The sequence below is a fragment of the Drosophila melanogaster genome, chromosome 3R, assembly GCF_000001215.4.
Source record: "Drosophila melanogaster chromosome 3R".
NCBI lineage: Eukaryota > Metazoa > Arthropoda > Insecta > Diptera > Drosophilidae > Drosophila > Drosophila melanogaster.
In genome coordinates this window covers 7,862,785-7,886,971 of record NT_033777.3, presented here as the reverse complement: position 1 = coordinate 7,886,971, position 24,187 = coordinate 7,862,785, and the positions used below count along the sequence as shown (strand labels likewise).

General features: G+C 40.4%; 1 protein-coding gene and 1 long non-coding RNA gene across 9 annotated transcripts in view, besides 1 other annotated feature; both read left to right on the top strand.

Annotated features, from left to right (window-relative positions):
- The first annotated feature begins 238 nt into the window (after positions 1-238).
- CG17816 (uncharacterized protein) overlaps positions 239-24,187 on the top strand; it is a 31,152-nt gene continuing 7,203 nt past the window's right edge. For 2 of the 8 annotated variants that reach the window (NM_001104235.2, NM_206458.3), the window contains exons 1-12: positions 239-376; positions 804-1,118; positions 14,854-14,959; positions 15,056-15,186; positions 16,624-16,740; positions 18,600-18,603; positions 21,211-21,271; positions 21,542-21,821; positions 22,058-22,176; positions 22,295-22,473; positions 22,538-22,711; positions 23,916-24,053. In NM_001104235.2, coding sequence (NP_001097705.1) covers positions 1,062-1,118; positions 14,854-14,959; positions 15,056-15,186; positions 16,624-16,740; positions 18,600-18,603; positions 21,211-21,271; positions 21,542-21,821; positions 22,058-22,176; positions 22,295-22,473; positions 22,538-22,711; positions 23,916-24,053 — 1,366 coding nt within the window. In that variant the 5' untranslated portion in view covers positions 239-376; positions 804-1,061. Of the gene's footprint in view, positions 1,119-14,853; positions 14,960-15,055; positions 15,187-16,623; positions 16,741-18,599; positions 19,289-21,210; positions 21,272-21,541; positions 21,822-22,057; positions 22,177-22,294; positions 22,474-22,537; positions 22,712-23,915; positions 24,054-24,187 lie in introns of those variants that run through there. The other 6 variants (NM_169199.2, NM_001104236.3, NM_001275421.1 and 3 more) reach the window with 5 other exon arrangements.
- Positions 2,531-3,279, top strand: lncRNA:CR46127 (long non-coding RNA:CR46127). The gene has a single exon (NR_133360.1). It is a non-coding gene; the product is annotated as a long non-coding RNA:CR46127 (long non-coding RNA).
- Positions 10,189-10,259: a mobile genetic element.

Genomic DNA, 24,187 nt, shown 5'->3' with positions numbered 1-24,187 from the left:
CTTCTTGCCCAAAAATTTCCCAAGTATCTAAAAGCTTGTTTTGCCTATTGGTAACGCAGTTTCGTGCACCCACCGACGCCCATGCAAACAGATGTTCAGTGTGGCTTCCAATTCGATTCGCGGTTCCATTCCACTTCCAAATCTCTCTCCCCCAAAACTTCCAGGCCCTGCGTCAACTCCAACGCCGTCGCTTTGGCTTCGCTCGCTGGATTATTTGTGGGACCTTTCAGTTCAGGTTCAGTCGTGTTCGTAACGTCGTCGAGTTGAAACCGCCAGAAAAGAGCCATAGCATATTCTCACAGCTACATATACATATGAGCAGGCAGCAGCAGCAGCAGTAGCAGCGGCAGAGAGAAAATCGGTTCAATCTTGAAAAGTGTGTTTCCCAGTGCTTCACCTGAAGTTTTTTGGCACTACCTTGCCTTACCAGAGTAAGGTATTCGCTTCAGTGACCACGAACCACGACCACGCAGGAGAAAGAAGCGGCTGACAGAAGTGCGATATGCAGGCAGCGCGAAGCGGCTAAAAAGTATTGCATACCACGGGGCTGTCATGAAAAATAGATATCGATTGGCTAGGGCAAGAAAATAAGAATCTGAGCGTGGCTCTCGCGCAAGTTTCTGTTTTTAATGTCCAATAAAGTTGTTTGTCCGCTACAAGCGGGTATTATAGGCTAATTGCGGCACTTTTCAGTGGGCCATCAAATTTGTCGGCTGTGTGTGTATGTGGGCATGAGATCATCGCAGGAACAAGGCGCCCGCTGGTATGCAGTACTTTTTCTCACGCCACCATTTTCCCCGCAGCGGAAGTCAATTTGGCCTATGACAATACAAACGCACTTTCTTCGCTACGCATTGTCCAGGTGCGTGTGCGTATAGAGAGAGCGAGCGAGAGGTGAAATATTTAGGTTTAAAGGCCAGGCGCGTGTGTGTGACCCATGAAAAGTTGTTAAACATAAGCAACGTCAATCGCCGCTGATCGAAAGAAGAGAAACCCCTACGCGCGCGTGTTTAATTTGTATTTTTGGCACTTTGGTTGGCAAACAGCAAAAGCATTTCCCTATGATTGGCTCATTCTGGAATCTGTGCAGAGCGTGCCCATCAATGCCGGTAGACAAGGTGAGTAACGTACAATGCCCCCGGAAAAAAGACCCCTCTCCACCCTGCAAAATGTTGTAAAATAATATCCCTAACTGCAAAAGAAATGTTAAGCGTCTATATAATTAAAGTTGATTTGCTAATTGTTGTCGGTAAAAAAAACCATAATAATATACCAAAAGCAGTTAAGTTATATTTTTTTACGGATAAAAGTTCTTTGGTTATTGAGTGTGAGTGCAGGACACATAATAGATTTTTATTGCATACTTGCGGGCGACAAGTGAAAGGGCTGCAGTCGAAAATGGGGTGACTTGGCTTGAATTATGACTTGTTTTGAAGAATTGCGGGATTAGGGTGAATTTTTAATGTGTGGGGACTTTAACATTCCATATTCGGAATTAAATTGGAGGGTTAAATCAGACTCAGGGGACCGAATCAGAAATTTATGGTGAAATATGAGGTGAATAACTCCCAAAATTGCAATTCAAATTTTAATTAATTACGCAAGGGTATGGTATTTTTGGGAAATTGGGATTTACCTTCAATTACAATTCAAATATTAACTGATTATTTATTTTCTTAATTGTCCAATCATAAACACAAAATTAAAGTCCTGTTTAATTATTTCTAGTTTGACTCGACTAGATTTCGGTTCAATTAATGTCATGCGGGAATTCCTTGAACTCTTTCACCTAACTGATTTTCCCTTGGCCACATTTTTTTTTACCAGCTTTCATAATGTTGATCAATATCACCTTACGTCCGCAATCCTTGGAGTGTCGTCACAACTCGTTTGTCCAGAGACATGCAATATTTCTCAGCTTATTTCAGACAATGTAGAGCGAATATATATGGAGTCCCAAAGTAAATAACTAAAATTCGCTGGCAGCGAATAAATTAACTTGCATTACGCCCGACACCAATCGCGTCACCGTAAAGTAACAGCCCACAAAAAATAAAATGAAATACAAAGAGAAACACGGCACCAAGTCAAAAGGAAAGAAAAATGGGTAACAAGGCAGAAAAGGCACAGAAAATCAATAGCATATGGCTTGTGGCTTGTTTGGGCCCACAGCTGTGGCCGGCCGGGGTGCCTTATAGCACCCGGATTTTAATTCCGGTTCGGACCCGGACGCGGACACGGGCACCTACTCCGTCGGAGACGGAAGACCGAAGAAGAACTGGCTCTCTAGCCTTCCAGCGTCGAATTCCAGTCGCTGTGCAAAACAGCTGATTCATCATTTTGCCGTGAAAATATACATATAAGATTGTGGATTGTAGGAGATGCGTTTCCGACACTTGGTTTTCAGTGGAAACACTCTTGTTATATAAATGGATAAATCAAATCAATTAAAAAGTGAACGATTAGGTTCTAGTATGTAAGAAATAAACCTGAAGTCCATTGAAAATATTTTCAAAATATTAAAGCGTTAACTACTATTCTTGTATACTTTGGAAAAACTGTCACATTGCGCACAAATTGAAGGGTACAACATGCCGTCATTCCACGACCTCGCGCATGTGCAGCTGAGAGAGAAATGGGAGGAGAGAGATAGGGATTCGAAGAAAGCGGGCGCTGAGAGAAAGTAAGAGGGAGCGAGGAGAGCGCCTTTTAGCCGGCTTTTGCTTGGGTTTTTTGTTGTTGCTTCCCGCTGCTTGTTCAGCCATATGACGTTCGAAGCAAATTGTCTTGCGGTATTACATCAGCGCAGAGTAGTCAAACTTTTATGGCGGCACCTTCACCGCCCATTCCCACGCCTACTTACCACCCACTTGCCACCCAGCGAGCTACCCATGCACCCATCTTCCTGCCCGGCGGCAACAACAAGTGCCGGCTAAGTGTCGCCAATCGGACGTCGGTTGCATGCCACACGCTTATCGATTCAGCTTGCATATGGTTACTGCCATGCTTAATTCTTAGTCACTCCTCGGATCGATCCAGTGCGATTCGGCAAATCCTTGCAGTCAACTGGGCGTCGCCCCGACGTACACTGAAAGAGATATCAAACGAATAAGGCGGAAATACCATATTGAAAAGCAATTTTTTTCAAGAACGGATTACATGTGATTAAAACTGTGAAAACGATGGTAGTAGGAGTCTCTAACAATTAAGTTACAACTTATGCATATAGGAAATCTTTTTGTTACAGCTTGAGAGTTTTTTGTGGAGTGAATTAAATATAAAATTGTTCTCTGTGTACGTTCACTTAACTTATGCCGAGTTATCTCCCACTGACACTCGCAGCTATATCCGGACTATTGTTTCCTCCATCTATAACCATCCGCAATGTCTTCCGCTGGATTGTGTAGAACGCGAGGCGGCTGCCTTTGTTGCTCGGCTATCTTCTGGATGCAGAAAACTGCCAGGAGTTGGCCACTTCCATGCACAACATAGTTTCCACTCTTTGCCGTGTTTCTAAGTTTGTCTTGACACATTTTCTGCGAGCTGACTGTGGATTAGAACTTATATGTTTTGTAGAATGCAGGATGTGCCAACAATTATACTTGCAAATAATTATTTAAGGACTCAGAGCTTAGACGTATGCATTTTTAACAACTATTATATTATTTATAAAATATGATTTGTTACGCTCATCAACGCAGATTGTGAGATAAATGAAGGAAACCTTAATATTCCTTGTGAATCCTGTTAAGCTTTGATATCAAGGGTATTGGTTTCCCTACCCTTGAAGGGTATTATAATAATTGAGAACTTTGAACTTTTATTTCCTTCTTCTGCGGAAAACCCTTCTTATTGCATCTAACGAGGGCAATTTGCACTTCTCTGCCGCTGTCTTCCCACAACACTCGGCTCAATGGCCAGAACTGAAAATGGGGAAACCAGAGGAAAACTCAACCCACTGCGGCCCAGGAGCCCAGGGAGAAGGAACTTTTTTGTTTTGTCTTTTTGGCGATTGTTGAAAACCGATGTTCATCTCCATGGATTTGGTGGAGGAGCTGCAGCCGGGTGAAAAGTTTTCTAATTACTTGAGGTCAAGTGTTCGGAGGTGGTTGGTGTGAAATCAAAAATGAAAAATACTCTTCTGTAAAATGAAACTTGTTTTCCGTTTATATGAAATTGTACTGGAAAACTGTTCTGAATTGTGCTGACGTGTACACAAAAAACTGACTGACTGGTTTAACATTTGAGCGGCTGGCAGTGGGCGAAGCACATGTCGCATGAGAGATTTTCCTTCTTTTTTTTCCATTTTCCGGACTTGTGTTGTTTTCAGGTTGGCAGTTTCAGAGGCAGTCAGTCATTTGGTTATTTGCATATTTTCAACACAAATCAGTGAATCGCATGCAGAGCGAATATAAAATTTTTACATTTCTCAGAAGTTTTTATTTAATCTGCTGCCGTCTGATGTTTACTCTATTTGGGAGAAATTACTTGTGTTTTTTTTTAAATTCGCAATTGGCTTGCAATGCTGATTGTATTTTTATCGATTACATATTATGACGGAACAGAAGTCTCCTTCATGTTTAAAAACTGGAAATCTAAAAGTAACTGCATAATATAATATAATTGCTTTAAGTAGAATAAAAAGAATGAATTGTTAAATCAATCAACAAAAATCGCACTTCACTTTGCCTGCTCCTGAATATTCCAGGCAACTTTACTATAGCCTTGATTGTTTGATTTTTATGTGCTCGGGCTCTCATAGCGTGTTAATCAGCAACAACTTTTCATATTGATTTTCCTATTCGACAGCCATTAAAAACTATACATGAATGTCGAACGAGCACGAAATGTCTATCAAGTCGTGCTCATCAATGTCAGGCGATTAGAACTTGTATGGGTCCGAACTTCTTCCATTAAAGCCGAAGCTTTTGATACCCGGCAAGAGCGGCGTACATTAGATTCAGCTATGAGAACATCGGTTAAAAGCCAATTATGGCCCATTTGCTGATGATTTCCGTCTTATCTCATTTGGGGCAGGAAGGAACCGAAAAACGCCAAGAAAAAATAATTAATTTTAAAGGCGCATCGCTAACCGAATAGTTGGTCCATTCGACTACGCCCCATCCTTGGCACATTACGTCAACTTTGGCTCCAGTACTGCCACCTTTCAGTGCCTCAAACTTTCCATTCAGCTATACATTCTACCATCCATCCATCAGCATCCTGGAGAGCAGCGGCCGTGCCATCACATCGTCTAACGTATTTCAATTTCAATTTTCTGCCTTTGAACTAATGCAATTATAATAATTTCCCTGCGCAAGTGAATGGATTACAGGGCCGGGCCAACGGCCTGCCAGGTGCCACATGCCACATGGCGCTTGGCACTTGCCGTATGCCATATGCTGTACGCTACACGAGTATACCATATGGATGGGACCCGGCCTGTCACCGCTGCACTGACGCAGTCTTCAAAACCCCTTTTCAACCCTAGCCCCAACCTCTGAACCCTTCACCATGTTGGCTCTTGGCTGGCGACCAAGTTGCAAGGGGCTGTTGATGCTGACAGTGCTGATGGCAATTTTATTGGACAGTTGGTGGAGGGGGGGGAATATCGCAGCTTTGCTGGTTAAGAAGCTCTTAGGGCTCCCAGGCGTCTCACTTTTAATGTCATCACCTAGTATGGCTGCCATCCATTAATTTCCATATGCCGCATTCCTTGGTCAGTTCTATATATCTTGAATTCAAATAGAATAAAAAACAAACAATTCATCATCAAAGATATCCACTATATCCACCTTATACTTTATCAGCCTTATGCTACAAACCAAATATTTAAAATTTAGTTGTCTTATGTCAAAAAAATGCCCATAAAAACTCTGTGTAATTCGTGTGCCACCATAATTTATAACGATGATTACATTCAGGTGGTCTCCTCTACATCACTTAGGCATTTTTTGCCTGATCTAGCTTTTCATGCTTTTAGAATCCTTGGCTGCACTTCCACTTTTTAGCCGCGAATGGAGGAAAGAGGAAATATCGTACTTTTGCATAAAAAGTTAAACGTTCCACGCTTTCAGGCTCTAGTGCTGCGCTTTTGTTTTTAACTTGGCCAACACAAACAAACCCCAAATGTGTGTGTGTGAAAATCCCATTATATAAACGATATGAGAACTTGTGTGCGTATGCATTTTTTATGCGTTTGGCCGGCGGGATGGGGAAAAACTTTTGCTTAACAATACAAAAGCGTAAAATATTTAAGTGGCCCTGAAGGGGATGCGAAGCCAGGGGAGGTGGAAGCGGAAGCAGTGTCCTGCCCCTCTCATCTGACCTTATTTGCTTATAAGTAATGTGTTAGCTTGGTCTTTTGGCAAGCGAACAGGAAGTCGCTGCCAATTGGCCGGGATTAAGTGCATATAATATTCCCAAAATATCGGAGTGATGTCAGCCGAAAAATGCGACTGTATGTTGGAATATTCAACATGTTTTAACAAAGTTGAAGTAAATATTTACATGGCCATAACTCACCAATATTTCGACAACTCATCGTAGCCTCAATTCAAAATTCTAAAAGTTTCTTCAAGGAAAAACTTTGCTGGCACTTTGTCATTCGCTGCCTGGATATAATTTCATATTATTTGCCATTTTATTGCGATGGCAATGGCAATTTGATATGCAGCTAAAGTATAAAAAGAACTGCAACAAAAATAAGTGCCGACAATGGACAATTATGTGCACAGCCAAGAGATCTGTATTCACAGAAGCATTAGCATATATCCATTCAAACATTGATGTTTGTTTTGCATTCTGCAGTGCCATTCTGTGCTGCATTGTCTTAATGGCATTCAACCAACGTTCAGCGTTTTCAATTGCCAGCATTCAGGGACTTGGCCAACTCCGCTCCATCATGAGTAAAGTTCATCTGGGCTTAAGTGGATCCAGCTAGGTCCGCTGATTGCGCAATGTGCCAGACATGTCTGTCGAAAACACGCTGCTGTTTCAGCATAGTTCAATGACTGGATTAAAATGTGGTAATTCGAGAAAATGTGTACAGCAAGGAGAAAATGGTTTTTTAGTTTTAAGCCTAGCGTGGCATTAATAGGGATTTACGCATCAGAAAAGTAACTTTAAATATAGCTAATTCTGTTAGAGAACTAATTAAATGTTTGCCACGCAATAAAGAGAGTTTCTAATTTCTAGACTGAATAGCAAAGCTAACATAACATATTCATACACTTAACAACCCCCATCAAGTTCGTTTACAGGGCTTAAAATCCTTCATCGTCTGACTGCATCAATTTGCCACTAAATTAATACTTCCGATAGCCTATTTCCTGGCTAGACTGCTCTGCTTCTCCGGCCCAAGTTATTTCAGCACTGGCTAGAATGGATCATTTAAAAATATTCAGCTTTAATAGAAGAATATAAGAAAATAGCGTAATTTAATGTTTACGATGATGATGACTTAATTGACGTTATGAATGATGTAACTCAAAATTTGCCTATCTCAAACTACTACATTAATCAAATAAGCTGGACATAGTCCCAAATGGGGCTATATTCAGGAACTGAAAAGGGCACAAAATCTGTCACAAAAAGGAACAACAAATATCACGAAGTTTTCTCACTTTGCATTTCAGCCTCGTTTTTTGTTTATGATTCTTTAGTAAAACTTCGTGCTTGGATAAACAAAGGCTGTGAATAATCTAAACGCGCTGATAAGTGCTAAAGTTTTTTTTTTTGGCATAATGATTCTACTTTGTTCCGTGAAAAGCGGAAATGCGGTAATGCGAGTATTCGAAGGATGCTGAAATGAGTTCACTACTGAGAAGTTGACATCACATTTGTTTGCGGCATTTTAATTTTGTTTTTCGTTTATTTTCCTTTGCGTTTCGTTTCCCATCATGGCTGACGTAAGTTCGGTGTACTTACATAAGCGGAAATTTTCATTCGGAATGCATTTTGATTGCAGCCTGGAGGAGCTTCGAATTGCCAGCAGATTCCGCGGCCAGATAGAGAGACGCCAAAGAAAGTTATGACGAAGTTGAAATTCCTTACTTAACTCACAGTGCTAGTCTCTTCTAGAATTTTAATTTTTTTTAAAGGAAATTAAAAAGAAATGGAAGATACAATTTGGATACTATGGAAGCCAAATTTATAACTATGAACCCTTGCCTTCTTTAAAATTGTACAATATTAAAAAGAGTGTTTAAGCATTTTTTCAATGCAAAAATAAGATTAACAAACTTTCTGATAACATCACATAAGTGTTCTTAGTGTTATTCAGCTATTTATATTTTCTACACAATATATTCTTGTGGTTTTGTGTGATTTTTTTTAAACGCTTTCATGGTATTAGGGGACAGAAAGCTGAGCGCGTGCCATATCGATGGGAAAGTCGCGTTGTCGACAGCGTCGTTACTCACATGAGTGCACTAAGCAGAGCATTTCACACAGATACTCACCCACACAGACGCAGGCAGATTCGTTCACCCGCACACTGACAAAAAGCACTCGTGCGGTAATCGCTGTACAAGGAAAACAAAAGCAACAACCGTTGAAGGCACGCACAAGCGACAGAAAATAGTTTTTCTTTCATTTTCCGACTTTTCCAAGCTTAAAGGCACTATCGAATTTCAATTTAATTGCTCAACATTAAATAACGTTTAGCAGCAGATGCATGCATGTATGGAAATGGAGATGCATTTACGAGTATCTTTCTTGGCGGCTCAGGCATTTGAAGTTTGTCTCGGGGGCAGACGACAGACAGGAAAATGCAATTATAACTGCCCACCCCACCGGACCCCACTGATGTTTTTGTTGCTGCGCCGTTGGAGGGGCACATAATTTCAGATGCATTCTGCTCACAGGTATGACGAATATTTGCCAGGTGGGCGGAAGGTGTCACAAAAGTTTGCCTGCATAAATTGCTCAGGAAGTGCAATTTCTCGGCCCAAGTATGTGTAAAAAGTTGTCATTGTCTGCGGCTGGCAGAGTGTGCGAGGAAAGAATTTGATAACTTAAATGGATTTTAATTTTCATTTGTTTGTGCAAAGCGATTCCAAGGGTTAATGCTTTCGAAACTAACGGAAGTCTTTAGTTTATTTGCACATTCAAAGTTATAAGCCGAAGAATATGCGGAACAATGCACATTGATTTCACTATATGAATGCTCTTAAGTTTATTTAGTTTAGAACAATAAGTTAAGGATACATTTTATTCGAAAAAATTAGCGTAAGTAAGAGAGAACGCTTTTGAGATACACTAGCTCAACTTCGTGGCAGCTTTATTTATGGTAATATGTAATATACTGAAAATTGAAACGTGACTACATATCTGAAAGACACAATGTACGAATCTTATTCCTGATGTACCTCCAAGTGCAACAAAATGTACCTTAGAAAATTAAGGAGTCCGACTGCTTATGCAGAATTTATAGAGCTCGCCGGTGGATTTTTCGCAGTTGCCACAAGCAATTTGATTGAGATTTGCCCAAGGACTGGGCCACATAAATCAGGCTGTCCCACCGACAGCCATGTCAACGCTAAGCCGTCGAATCAAAGCCGAATCCAAAGGCCCCGAGCCATGCGGTCCAAAGGTATAAGGATTAGAATTGAAAAGGACACAGACGATGTGGAGCACATGGGCACATGGGCCGTGGGGAAAGCAATAAAAGCGTCTTAAAAGTTTAATGTCCCTCGATTTGCGGTTGCATACAAATGACTTTTTAGCCGTCGTCTATGTGTCGCCCTCTGCACTCCTGTTTCCTGTCTGTCTTCCTTTTTGCCGTCTGACTTTTGTTTTGGGGCGAAAATAAATCGCTGCACTGAGTTTAACGACTGCCTTCGCCTCGCTATTTTCTAGCTTAATTGTATGTTGACATTAAATTGTTGCATAACTCGTCGGGAGTTCTCCCAAACTTTAGTGGGTGGGGAAAGCTTTTTGGGTAAAATTAATTTAATAAGAAGCACATCAGATCTTAGTTTGTGTGATGTGATTTTTACTTGAGCCATTTTAAATATTAGGTGTTTAAGATAGGAAGAATATTTCTTTAAAATAAGAGGTATATTTAGGGAGTAAAAGATTAAATCCCAAACATATCCATTAAAATTAGTTCATTGTCTACTCTACTAAATACAAGGCTGTATGAATTAGTACTCATTGTTTCATACAGTTTTCCTATATAGTAAATATATTATTAATCAGATTCATTAGTCGAGCCGAGATAGCCATTTCTGTCCATCCGTCCGTATAAATGTCGAACATTTTCTTGCAAATTTCTATCTTTCTGTGAAAATAGCTTGGCCACGCGATCATATCTTTTTCACTCTAACGCTTGTGTTATATGCCTATGTGGTTATTCAATAATTTTCAAATAATTGCATAATTTAAGTGCCTATAAATTATCCCGAACAGCTTTTTTTCCTTAATCAATGTACGAGATGACTTCTTTAAAACACTGGCTGCGGTTGTAAATTATTTGCCACTAATTAAATGTCGTCCGCAGGTTGTTCTGCTTTTATTTGAAAGGAAACTAAATCCATATTTATGGATGAAGGCAAACTGCAAAAGCGGAACGAAGGCGCTCATGCAAATGAGCAGTCTTCTTTAATTTAATGAAGGTGACCTCTAGCCGGGACTTTGCTTGCGCTGGGGTGCACGATGTGCCTCGTTGCCTCGTCGACCTCTTGTGGTGCATTTGTACAGTGGGAAAAACGTGTCTATAAGCAATAAATACCTTAAATAATATATAGCTTCCTAATACTTAATGATAAATATTCGGACCGATGCGTAGCATTTCTAAAGGTTGTGTATACTCCATAGAAAGTACTTTATTTTTAGGGTCGATACATTTATTTTTTAGGACAAATAAAGATTTTATTTTCAAGTCAGTAGAATATTCTTAACTAAGATAAGAAAATCACTCGAGTTGGCTTATATTTCAATATACTTTCTTATTGTTTTCCTTAACTTTTGCAAGTGGTTAGCATTAACTGACTGGTCAATCTGCGTCAGTCAGTCGATCGGGCTGATTCGGGTCGTGTCTCATTCTCAGAAGTGCAGCTGGCAATTAAATTTGTGGCAGCAGCATCATTTCTGCCCGCCTGGGGCACTGCTGAGTGAATTAATTGCCAGACGGCACAGGCCAACGCAAAATGGCAGCAAACATCCCATGGGCCAAGTTAGCTGAGCAATCGAGCAAACTAAGCCGCTGTGGCACAAAGGCACGCACCGGAGAAAAATGCGAACGGGGTGCGGCCAACGTGGAGCGCACCTGATCAGGTGCTTTGTAGGCTCGGCCTGGCCAACGGAAACCATAAAAGCACCGTGTGTATGCGGCTGTTGTCCGTGCCAGACAAAATGGTGTCAAATGGCAAAAATGCATCGTAAACAAAAAGTAAATGAAAAAACTTTTCAAACAAGCCGAGGGCTGCGACAAAAGTAACAGAAGGGGAATAACAACAAAGGAAGTTTTTACCAAACTGCACTTTTAGGATAAGATAGCAATTTGCATAACTTCAATATTTATTTAAGCGGCTTGAATGTGAAAGTTGCACTTGCAACCATACTGAAGAGAAAAAATAAGTTTAGTAATTGAAAATTCTACTATTGTACAATCGGGGAACTTTTTTTTTTAATAAAAATTACAATCGGACAGGAAATTCAGTTTCTAATTCGACATTAATTTAATAATATCGCCAGTTGAAAATAGTATGACTTACAATAGATAATTAAAACAGTATACCGCCCAATGTGCAACAAACTTTGCAGTCTCACCTCTCGAAACGCATAGGACAAAGACATTTTCTTGGTCCCCAGAAATGTGGTTGGCACTTCAAAGGACTATACCAATACTCGGGCAAACATATAAGACCGCAAAACAAGGATCTCCGAGGCGATAACTATGCTTCGAGGTGTCATTTTGCTTGTTTTGCCCGCATAAAACTTAAAAGGTCCCTTCGGGTAGATTAAACACGCACACGAATTTCCCACACACACACACATTTCTGCGGTCAGGGACTTGGGAGTGTGTGAGTGTGTAGATTATGGTGCAAGTGACGCTTGCAAGTATGCTACGAAAAATACTGAAATCCAACGCCCTACACATGAGCCATAAATTTATCTCCAGAATGTGCATCGGATACAGGAAAATCTATACAAGAAATATGTCTGCAGCATGGACATTTATTTATGGGATAGTTAGGAACACCACAAATTGGGCACCGTTCCATGTGCCCAGTATTCATGCCAAATAAGTGGCAATTACCTTTTGGAAAATTCATTAAAAATCACTTGGTGTCAGCGCACTGACCCTTTAAGCCGTACTCTTCTCCCCCTTTTCAATTTTAATTAAACATAATCCAACCAACAGGAGGATTCTGCCGCCCGCCCATCTGTCAGCTGTGGGACAGTTGGGATGTCAGCAGGCTTATCGGGATTTCAACATCACTGCACAGGGAGGCAGTGTCTCGCAGCTGAGGGATTGCCTTCACTCTCGCAAGAAACTCAAATGATTCAAATTTAAAGCCGTATCGCCTACCAGCCCCAAAAGACGCACAACGCTTAAAATTTTATACGCCATTAAAATTTAACACACTATCGAAAAAAGCTACTACACTATTTAAATATTTATGCTGGGGCTCGGGTGCATTTGGTCACCGCAATCAATTGGAGCACCACATTGGACCACAAACATAAATCAGTTGGAGAAATATAAGTTTTTTGCAGTAACCACCTCCCTTGACATGATAAATTGTTGCAGCTGCCGAGAAAATACACTGAAAGTTAGCTGTGTCGTAAATAAGTGTGTATATATGTATGTAGACTCTAACGTTGTGTGCAGGTGCGAGTCTGCCACGTGGCACAAACCTCCCCGCACTTTTGGCAGTGCGAACGAAGGCTACGCTCCTGACATCAACTGCCAATTCATATGAAAAACGAGCCCTCGTAGGCCCGAGTTTTGCCCCAATGAAATGAGCTCTTACTGCTAAATTATGCAAAAGGTGCGTGCCCTCGTGGTATGACGCTACCGAAGGCGTGGCACTCGATCCATTCCGGCCAAGTGAGCCTTATTGATTGCCGTGGAATGATTTGCCACGGCTCCTCTTAATTGGTGCAAAGCGTTGGCAGATATTGGAGTGTGTCTAGACTGAAGGGGTCTTCCCGCAACTGGGTTAAATGCCTCTGGGGTCATTGTTTGGATTATAAGTGTATCCTTGCCGCAGGGCATGTGGAGCGAGGGAGAAAGCTATTGCAGCTTAATTTATTAAGTATTATCACAAGTGATTAGATTTATTAAGCCCATTACGAGGAGAGATTATACGAGTTTACAACTATTCACAGGAAATGCGAAGTTGGGCAAATTAAAAAAAAAAAAAATTGTGTCACTTATTCAAATGGCAAAGGGTAAAATTATTGCCTTTTTATTTATAATGAAGTAAACGACCGAGCCCGATTAGGTGTTTAAAAATTAAAACTAAACCAAGGAAATGGGTGCTGCAAATAATTAATATAATGTTTACTGTCTTTTGACATTGCGTGCCAGTCGGCAATTATTTCATTGTACAAAAGTGGAGCAGGAAACGACGTCGAGACAACGAAAGTTAAGCTCAGTTAGACACACGAAAATTCTGTGGGGCAGGAGGAGAGTTGCAAGCTGGCCATAATTAAATCGAGTGACTTGGCTGCTTCACGAGAATGTCCTGGAAAAGCTGTCTGTCCTGTCGGTCAGGACAGTCGCTGCAGCTGTCTTAACCAGTTGTTGTTTGGAAGAGCTTAACCCAATTTACAGCTTACATGCAACGACTTCTGCTCGAAATGGCCAAGTCCCTTGGCTTAGATCGATACGCGCTGTCGTGGCCATAAAATAAGTCGCAAAATAACACAAACACATGCCGTAACTGCCGAAGTGGCAGCAAGAGTAACTGTTGCAGTAGAAAACAGGCCATTAATATGGATTTTTCTCTGGCCATTGTCGCAATTATCAAATGGCTGCAGTTGTAATGGAGAAAGTGGGTGGACAGACGTACTGCCGCATTGAAATGCGGCAAGCCGCAATTTGGCCGAGAGCCCGAAACGAAACTGTTTGAGTAACCAGCCAATTGGCCAATAGCCCTGGGCCCAAAAGTCTGGCCCTGGCAAATGAAAATATTTACATGTGGCCATATGTGGCAGTGGTTAGCTTTTTGTCGGTCTCATTGTGGTATTTGTCATGCGTCCTGCTGTAATTATTATCCATATTCAAATGCGCCCAATTGTTTAGTTCAGCAGGAAGGGCCACTTAAACGGAATTCATATTTGGATGCAGTTGGAAGAGCTAAGCCTGTTTGATTTTATATGATTTTAATCGCTAAATAAAATGTTATTACTTATAAGGTATTGCCTTTTCCAGCCCCCCACGACTGGAAACCCATATTTCTTTGACTTTGATTTGGTTACTCGACACGCTGCAATGAGGTTTCGGATTAAACTTTGGCTCATATAGAAATATATTTGTTTTTGGTCGAAAGAACAGAATTATCAAGTGTAAGCGTCGCTAGTGCGAATATCTTCCAAATTGCAAATATTGGTATATTATATATATTTTTTTTTTACTTAAGGAATGAGTGATGGGTAGTGAAAAAAAATTTCAACCCTGTATTGTTAAAAGAGACAAATACCCATGTCTAACATCAGTTTTAGCTGATATCCTACGAGTAACTTGTGAATGAAATAGTTTTAAAAAACTCTTTAATTATGCCATATACCTCTGCAATTGTCAAGCTTAACCCAACAACCATATTATCCATTTTGAAATATTACTTTATTGCTTTCTGACTCAACGCACTGTTATCTTTCATCCTTTCCTCCCAGCAGCTCCACTCGGAGTATCGGAGCACTTATCGCTGGCATGAATTTACGGGCAACTCGCGGCCAGAGGTTGTGCGACGGGCGCCTGCCCCAAACCCAAGTCAATTTGTTGGTAAGTTGCGAAGGCATTTGTCTTGCGCCCATTGTCACGGACTATTTATTGATCCCGCTCTGATTCGACTTTCGATTGGATTTTGCGCATCTGCAGGAGCGACAAATGAGCCGCCATTGCCACGCCGGAAAAAATGTCCAGAATTAGCATATAAATCGCACGAGTTTATTATAGGATCGGAGTATACAGATGGACGCCGAGATGCCAGTGCACATCGTTTGGCGAGAGTAAGTGTCGTTTCCCGAATTTCCAATTTTCCACCTTCATAATGGGCAGCTGTAGCGAGCATTAAATATAGAAAATTGCTATAATATGATATATATAAAATAGATTTTATCTCTCATAAGGAATAGGGAAATGAAATGTTCCTTTAGCACAATGAAAAGTAAAAAAATAAAAAATTTCGTATATTACAAATCTATAATATTGGATTTACAAAAAAGTATAATTTTCTATACTTTCTTATATACTAAAGTCCGAAATGTAATTAAGAACCTTTTTGCCACTTTAAGCCAAACTTCCATTTCTGCGCATAAAAAGTTAAGAAGATGTCCGCTTATAAATATGCAAGATTATTGTGCATATTCACGTTCCATGAACGAGCTAAAAAATGCAAATCCCAGCTAGCTTTCAACATGTTATAGTAGTAGTGTATTCAGTTTATGGCCACACAAGCTTTATGCGCTTTTGACATTTGAAGGGGACCATGAAAGAAAAATGAAATGCTCTGAGGTTTTCCAAAAAGTAGAAAACTTTCCTATTTATATACCCTATGTTTCAGTAAGTCGTCGAGGAGGCGAGGAAATAGTCAGCCCTCCTTGCACTGCCTAAAATTAAATCGCGCTAAAAGATGAGCATTTAATTGTACACCTAAATTACGCGTAAATTATTTGTTTTAATTAGGCTTAAAGGGTATAAAGTTTTCATTGAAAGTATACTTTCATATACGATTTTTATGGGCTTCAGAAGCCATTACGGGAGGCTTGGCATTAGGGTTAATGCGTTTAAGCCGCGGCCCTCATAAAAAGTCGACGCTCTCAAATGCCACAGGAAATACACAAAAGCCGTTCAGAAAAGCTCCATGTGAGCTTGGTCCTTTCCTAGTTCATTTTGGGCCCCTCATCTCCAACGGTAGACTAATTAATAATGAGGCACACAGTGGCAAATGTTGCAAGGACATTAAGATACGTGTGCGAAAATCAGTGGCGTACGCGGATGGAAGGTTTTGAGGGAGTTTTGTGCCCTTGGGCATTTATTTTGCTTTCCAAAATGTGTCCATTTGTGCTTTGAAATGTTGAAAAGCGATTGCTTAAATTGTATTAATAATTAGCTTATCATTCGAGTGACTAAATGTTGTTACAATAGAGTCAAAATGTTAATCAATCAAAAGTGCATAAAATGAATGTATAGTATAACTCTCATTAAAATACCCCGCGGCAATATTCTTAGTACGCCACTGACCCAAATACTGGTTTGTGCGTCGAAATGCCGGGGAGAGTGTGCTTTTGACATACTATCATGGGCACCCTGACAATACATAATTAATTGACTTTACCTCATGACGCACGTCAACAGGGCGGATGCGTATTATTTACGAGCAACTAATTAACCAGACATGCCCGTATAACTTTAATGTCCTTAATGCCATCTCTGTCTTTCTGCAGTCGGAGGAGCGCGGTGGCACACCTTCGCGCCGCAGCAAATCGGAGGGACCACCCGTTGTGCCCAATGGACGTGCGTATCCCATTGCCACGGAGATCGACGGAACCACAAGAAAACAGGTACATAATTGTCAGATGGATTGCACTGCACGCAGCCAGAGCATTCGGGTGTCCAATTCAATAGTTGTCTATGGCCTAAACAATTAAGCCAAATACTCGTGTGTGCACTTCAAATTCGGGGAGCCAGGGTGTCTGTGTGTACGTGTGTTTGCAAGTTCAAGTCCCCCCTGCATGCCTGTATTATTTGAAACATTTCAAGGATGAGCACATTGGGGTTGAACATTTGTGTCCAGAAATGTCTATATCAGCGGAAAGTATACAATGGTCAGTCTTACCGCGAAGACTGCACTATAGGTTTTAGATTTAAAACAAACTTATTTAGTTTGACGTTACGTTTTTCAATCAGTTGCTACTTAATTTACTCTCCCTTCAATTATTCCTAAAATAAGTTCACTGTGAGCTAGTTATGATTTTTACGAAATAAAGTTCAGTGAACCTCTGGCTTAAATTTTGAAACGAACTTCATACTTCTTATTAGCAAAATTATAAGCTAGCTGTTCATAAATTTTAAGGCTAACGTAAATGCAATGTGAAGGCCTACTTCAGTCCGATTGAATGCTCGTGGCGCCACATAAACTGTGAAAAAACTTGTTGGGAGATAGGACCTGTCCTGTTTTCCGATCAGAGATAGGACGCGCCTTGGTCCAATGGACCGGAACTTGGTGGCTAGCAACAATTTCTATTAGCTGCGATGCTGTCTCTCAACCAGCTTCCGATATCCCCACCGTGCACTCCGTGCACTGTCTGCAACTTTTCCAGTCCTTTTATTGACAATTTTCCCCGTGCAGGACATGCTGTTGAACATTTGTAGCTCGTCGCGCCTTTTGCGGCTATGGGAAAATTTCATTTACTCACACGAGCATGAGTGCATGTGTCTGCTCACTGCATTTGCAGTGAGTGAGCCAGCACAGCATTGAGTTGTCAGACAGAATGTCAGTTAGTCGGGCGGCTACTCGACCTGAATGTATCGTACAATTTTAATCTGGAAAACCCTTCAACATTTGCATAAGTTGTACATCGATTTTTTCGATGATACTTTTCCTGATACTTTCAATACTTAGTACATATATGGCCGTTCTGATTGTGGCCATTGTGTTTGTATTTTGTAATGCATGTTACAATGGTTTTATGCTAGTTTGTATCTCCCTCTTATTATCTCTGTACGGGTGAAAAGATGTGAAGTTGAGTATGTGTTAGATTCAATTTGATTTTACATATGTTGAGAGAGGAGTTTTATTTGTCCATAAGTTCCGTAGCATACATTTTGGGGCAATGCTCAATACTCGTATTATGTGTTATGACTTATATTTTATCTGTTTTTTTTTTTAAGTTATTATCATTTTATTTTAAACCTTTACTTAATTTAAGTTTGGTAAAACATAGTTGGGGCATACCTAAGTGATTTTACTTACTATAAAGTAGTTAATAGTTTTTAATTATGGCAGCATTGCAGCTTAAACCCTTTTATACTTCCTCCAGTATTAGTCACTTTAAACGTATTTTAAGTATTTTTGGGTCTGTTAACCAACCAATATAACGCAATTAGTAATAGATGTTCAAAATTTACAATTTATACTTGTATTGTGTGTATTTCTTCTCTTTCTCGTTCTCTGTTTCTCCGCCTATGACTAACCGGTATCTTCTTCTCTATGTTAACTGTGCTCTGATCGTTCCAATGAAACCCCGAAAAATATGAAAATAATCCCAATTGAATTAATTAAATTAAACATTAATCTTATCCTTACACTCAATGCGACACTGCGCAATGCTTTCTTTTCTCGTTCTCGTTCTCTTTTCTCGATTATCCATTCTCGTTCTCTTTTTGCCCTCTCATTCTGCTCTTCTCTTCTCTTTCGCAGGCGGGTGAGTCAAATGGGCTATTGAAAAAGACCATCAATAAGTTGAGCACTGAGTACCGCCTGCAATTCGTTTGGCCCACCGTCCGACGCATAAAGGGCGGCGGCGAGGCGACGTCTAGGGCCGCTGCCGGCGACTATCCGAGAAAGTCCATATCGCTGGGCGCCCTTCGGTCCGGCGGCCAAGGTCACTGTCACAGTCACACCCAAAACCAGAATCAGAGCCAGAGTCAGGGTCTGACCCAAGCCCAGAATGGTCACACACATCACACGATGATGGGTGGCGGTGCGGGCTTGCCGACGGTGCATAAAAAACGAACAACAAATCAGAAAGAAGGTGCGACAACAAATTGTCGTCGCTAAGCATTTATTTATCATACTAAAACCAAAACAAAAAACAATAAATTACATATATATGTGAAACAGACGAAACATTTCCTACTAGTGCATAGTTTCTTTCAACTACTATATGTAATACAAAAACAAATTTTTAACAATCAAAAAGCGCGTGCGTACTAAATGAGTTGACATTTGTTTTTTAATTAAACGTTTCGTTACTAAATCAACCTAACAAACTAATTCACGGCAGATTGCGTAATATTTTGTTATATACTAACCTCCGTAACCGTTGCGATTTGTTTATTTTTCAAGATTTTTAAATGAAAATTTGTGCCGTGGCAGCAGCATTGAGCAAAAAAAAAAAAAAAAAAACCAAAAGATAAAAAGCCCTATAGAAAAGTGTTGAATAGTGTTGGTAAATGAACGTAGTCTAAACGATTTTTCTCCTCTCACCGCCGCCATATTAAAAATGCAAACTTGCCACAAAGCAATCAATCGAATTCGAAATCAAGTTTTTATGTACACGTCGTCGTAACTTTCGCTTTATAATCGTACTCGTACCTATAAATATGTATACTACAGTGCTCAAAACTAAGATAGATATTTCCTAGAATAATTATCTTGACCATTTCCGTATGATTTTCCCCTTCTTTCCGTACGTACAAGCAAATGTTTCGTTTAACGCTTTTGTAATTGAAGTTGTATTATTTCAAGCAGTTAGCCAACTTAAATCTATCTCATATAGAACGAAATTATGCTAAATTCCTTTCCAAAAACAAAACTAAACCAGACACTAAAAGGTTAAACACAATCAAGACTATCTTTTTAGCCCAAAGCTGACGTAAGTGTTGAACTAAATTTAAACTTTATTAGTGCTAAGCCAATTCAATTTCCTTTACTGCCGAGCGTAAAATTTGCGTTGATCAATCGAAAATTGATGGAATTATTACCTGGTCGTGCCCATTCTCATCCAAAATTCAAAAAACCCACCAACACGCAGTGTCAATGCAACTTTACGTGACGAACTGATGAATTGATGAATTGAAAATAGCCAAGTGTAGTATGAGCATGTTGTGACCGCAGGTTGTGTGATATATTCCGTTTTCATTTCGATCGAAGCGTAGGAGTTGTTGCATAAGTTGCCTTAGTTTCATTGCATGTGTGAAACGACAACCAATCGAAATTACTTTAGTGTCATGCATCAAACCAGACAACCATCAATCAATCAGTCAACACGGCATCAGCATCAACTCGCTATCAATCGTATATACCAATAATACTCATGTATAACAATTCATCGGCTAGACGAATTGGCAAGCTTAGTGTGGGTTAGTTTAGGCTGTGGGCAGTAAATGTGATTACCACTTTCCAAATACTAACAAAATTTACAGTTCAAGCAAAGCGCATAGGTAAGGTAAACGGAAACGGAAGTGAACAAACCGCAATCGAATAGAATAAAATGAAACCTAACCCCTCTACCCATATGCTAAATCGTTAAGTGCATCTGCATCTAAGTGGCATTTAGTGGCTTCAAGTGCAAAATGCTTTGTCTTGCTTTAGCCCTTGTGCGACGCCTTTAGCTTCCAGCGATAGTGTACAAAATTAGACGTAGTGCTTACAAAAATACAAAAAAAAAAAATATCTAACAATTAAAAAATATAAAATATGCAACGCTGCATTCAACTCGAATTGTAATTACATATTTTGCATAAGAAAGAATACAACAATTGGTTTGAATTTCGTTCTATATTCCAAATAAAAGTTACCCGAAATTGTTCAAACATATCCCCAGAAACTACCAGGAAACCATGCCAAACACGCTTCAACCAAACATTCAACATTATTTTCGGATTTTCGGTTCTGAACTCAATGCCAAAAACACTAATTGATTTTCATTTGAAGTTTACATTTAGCATTTCTCTTAGCCGAGTAAGCTGACCCGACACAAACTAACCACCCAATCACAACCACGACCTCAAAACCACCCACTTAAGCGCTGCTTCCGGCTCATTTATTTGCTGTACTATAATATAAAATCACCTTCTCCTTAACCCTGAGTTGAAGTTTAGCGTATCTGAGACACCTTGCAAAAGAAAACCTAACCTTTGTTTCCACCTTTTTGGCCTTTAGTTTCCTATTGCATTTTCTACAATTAATTATACTTTCCTTAACTAATCTTAATGTACCCACTGATGGCAGACATCAGGCAGAATCTGTATAAAGCTATCGATCGACTTGGATTGCAGCATTAAATTTCGTGTCTGTGTGCTTTCAGCTACTCTACATGAGTTGGAGCCCTTGGTTAGCGATACGGATGATAGAAAAACTCACGAGAAGTATGAACATTTGATTAACCTAGCCCTCAAATCGACTTGCTCATAGCTTCTGCCATCTCATTCAGTGATGTCCTTCATTAGCCCACCCGAAAGAGCAGTATCATCCAAAATATAATAATAGCTTTCAGAACCCACATTCATCCGCACCTGCATGTTGCAAGTGTTGCATGCTGCAGCCATCGAGAAGCACAGCAGTTCCCACTTGAAGCTCAGAATCTCTCAGGAGCCAGCACTACTTCCCATTGCTAATGACTCTCCCGATTCTTGCAGACAAGTGACCATTATGGAGCGCAAGACCACCTCGCGTCCCTTCTCGCAGGCCATCGACCAGGAGCGCCTAAACCACTTCATCACGAAAAAGGAGAACTTTGGCTTCGCCGACGCCGCCGTGGCCGCCGCGGCCCTCAAGGACGAGGTGGACAACCGGCAGGCCGGCGAATCCGGCCAGGTGGTGGTCATGAACGGCTCTGCCCCGCCGCACTCGAAACCGAATTTGGATTTGTGGTTCAAGGAGATGGTGGAGCTGCGCAAAAAAGCCGGCGAATACAAGGTACGACCTAATTGTTTATCTGTTGTATCGTCCTTTAGTAATCAGTGTTCCCTGTCTCCTTAAGTTACTTATCATTAATCATTACATTAAAAACGGTGTAACTTACTATTAGTATATCAAATACTGTTGTAGCCTTATTTATATGTTGGATATTAAATAATTTGGACACTATATATATGTTGGATATTAGTTAATTAGGACATTACCCTAACTCCGTTGATCTTCTTCAATTCCAGTGTCGCGGTTGGGGCATAGAAATTGATCCGGAATTGTATAAGAAACAGAAGGATCTTTGGGATCAGGTTTCAAAGCGCAGCTCACTTTCGGCACTTTCCCTAGCCTCTTCAGTTCATAGGTAAATATAACTCGGGTATTTCATCCAGTGAGGCTTACCTATTATCATTTTTATGTGGCGCTTACCTTAAAAAAAAAAAGAAATCATAATCAAAAAGGTTTTTTTCCATTCCTGCTAGACCTATTACAAAGGAGGAGAAGGAACAGGAGAACAATAAGAAGTCCACGCCATTGCAGAAGGCCCAGAAGCCGCGTGTTCCTGGCCAAGCCTTTTTGATTGATAATAAGGATGAGATTTCAGCACTGCCAGCACGATTTAGCAATATACGCCATCACCTTGAACGCACCACAGGTCCGGGTGAGTGCTTGAGATAAATAAAAGGACTAGCTCAGACTAACTCTTCTATTGATCTTTCTTTCAGATGTGGAAGAGGGAGCTTTGTTGCCCTCGCCAACGCGCGAGAAGCTGATGCCGGCTATTACCAAGCGGGAATCGGAATCTCAGCGAGGAAGTCCCAAGAAGACCGCCTTGTCCAGGCACGGATCGCCTCAGAAGGGCAGTCCTCAAAAGGGCAGCCCCAAGAAGGTCCTTAAAAGTGAGTAGTTCCCCGCTTTTTCCCTCACCTTTGAGCAGAGGATACAAGGAAAGAATGCATACGCATATCCGATTTTAATTCCAAAGTTAACCATATCCGAATAGCAAATTTACTCTTTTGCAACAATGACACAAGTACACAAAATGCACTTACCAATAGAGTTACGAGTTTGGGAACAGAACAAAACATTGTACACGCTCCAACAATAAGTATACGCCCCGTTACCAATACCTTGATTTGGTTTCCTATGATTTTCGTTTTGCCATAGTTTGCTCAACTGCTTCAACCGTTTGATTTGCATTTTCCCCGACAGTCGAAGGAGTCGACTCGTTTTTCATCATTGTCAAGTGCACCGAAGACTTCTTGGGATATGAGATTTGTGCACAATCCTAATGTAGTTTCTATTTACTTACATTTGCCAGTTTTTATCGAGGGTTTGTGTTCTGAATTCGGTTGAAAGTTGATTTTCATGTTCTACGTTTAAGCTATGATTTGTAGAGAACCTTTTGAGAACATATGAGTCAATCCCTTAAAACCACAACTACTTACATTTATATATTGAGGTGGCCAATACTTAGGAAAATCCCACATAATCATTCATTCATATTTCGTATATATAAATCATTTCGGTGTATTGGGGCCATGAGTGTTTTAGTGTGCTGGGATGTAAGTAAGTTCGATAATGGCTGTATATTACTTTGCGTTAAGCTAAGCTTTAAAGACATCTATTTCGCTTTTAATTTATATATATACTTCGATAATTTTAACTAAATAAAAAAGTGTATCTTTCGGTGTCTGATTAGTATTCGGATTTTGTCAGGAATTTGCCAACTTAGTCTTAACCTTAGTATATAATTGGGAGAGATCTATATTATAATCGTTGTGGAAAGGAAAAAGGTTAAATCGTAGCGCATTGCCATGAAAACGTGTACAATAATTCACTTGAAACACCCACACAAATATCACTAGTAGAAAGGCTCTCTCACACCGTCCAACATTTGGAATAAGAATTTCTCTAGTCAATTGCGAATTTAAATTAAAACATACAAATCGTACTTTTGTCATCAATCAAACCGCCACCACCACCAACCAACCATACAACAAAATCGCAAATAATAAAACGAAATGCCAAAACAAAAACCGATTCCGAAAACCGAAAACCGAACCATCCTCCATCCGTTTCCGTGTCCATGTGCGTGCTCAGCCCGGTCGCAATCGGCTGGTCCGGGCGTTGCTGAGAATGAGTCACCGAAGCGGCAGATCCGGTCGGCGAGTCAGGCACCCAGCAGCCGTAAAAAGACGCCGACAACCGGAAGCGGAAGCGAACGCAAGGCACGCCCATGTAAGTAGCCATTTTGGAGAAGGCAAAAGAAAATCCCCCGCCGAATACCCAGAACTCGACGTGAACGATGCGATCATCGTTCATTGCCTTATTTATTTGTTTAGTCCTAGTTTGCATATGTCATGTGTTAATTA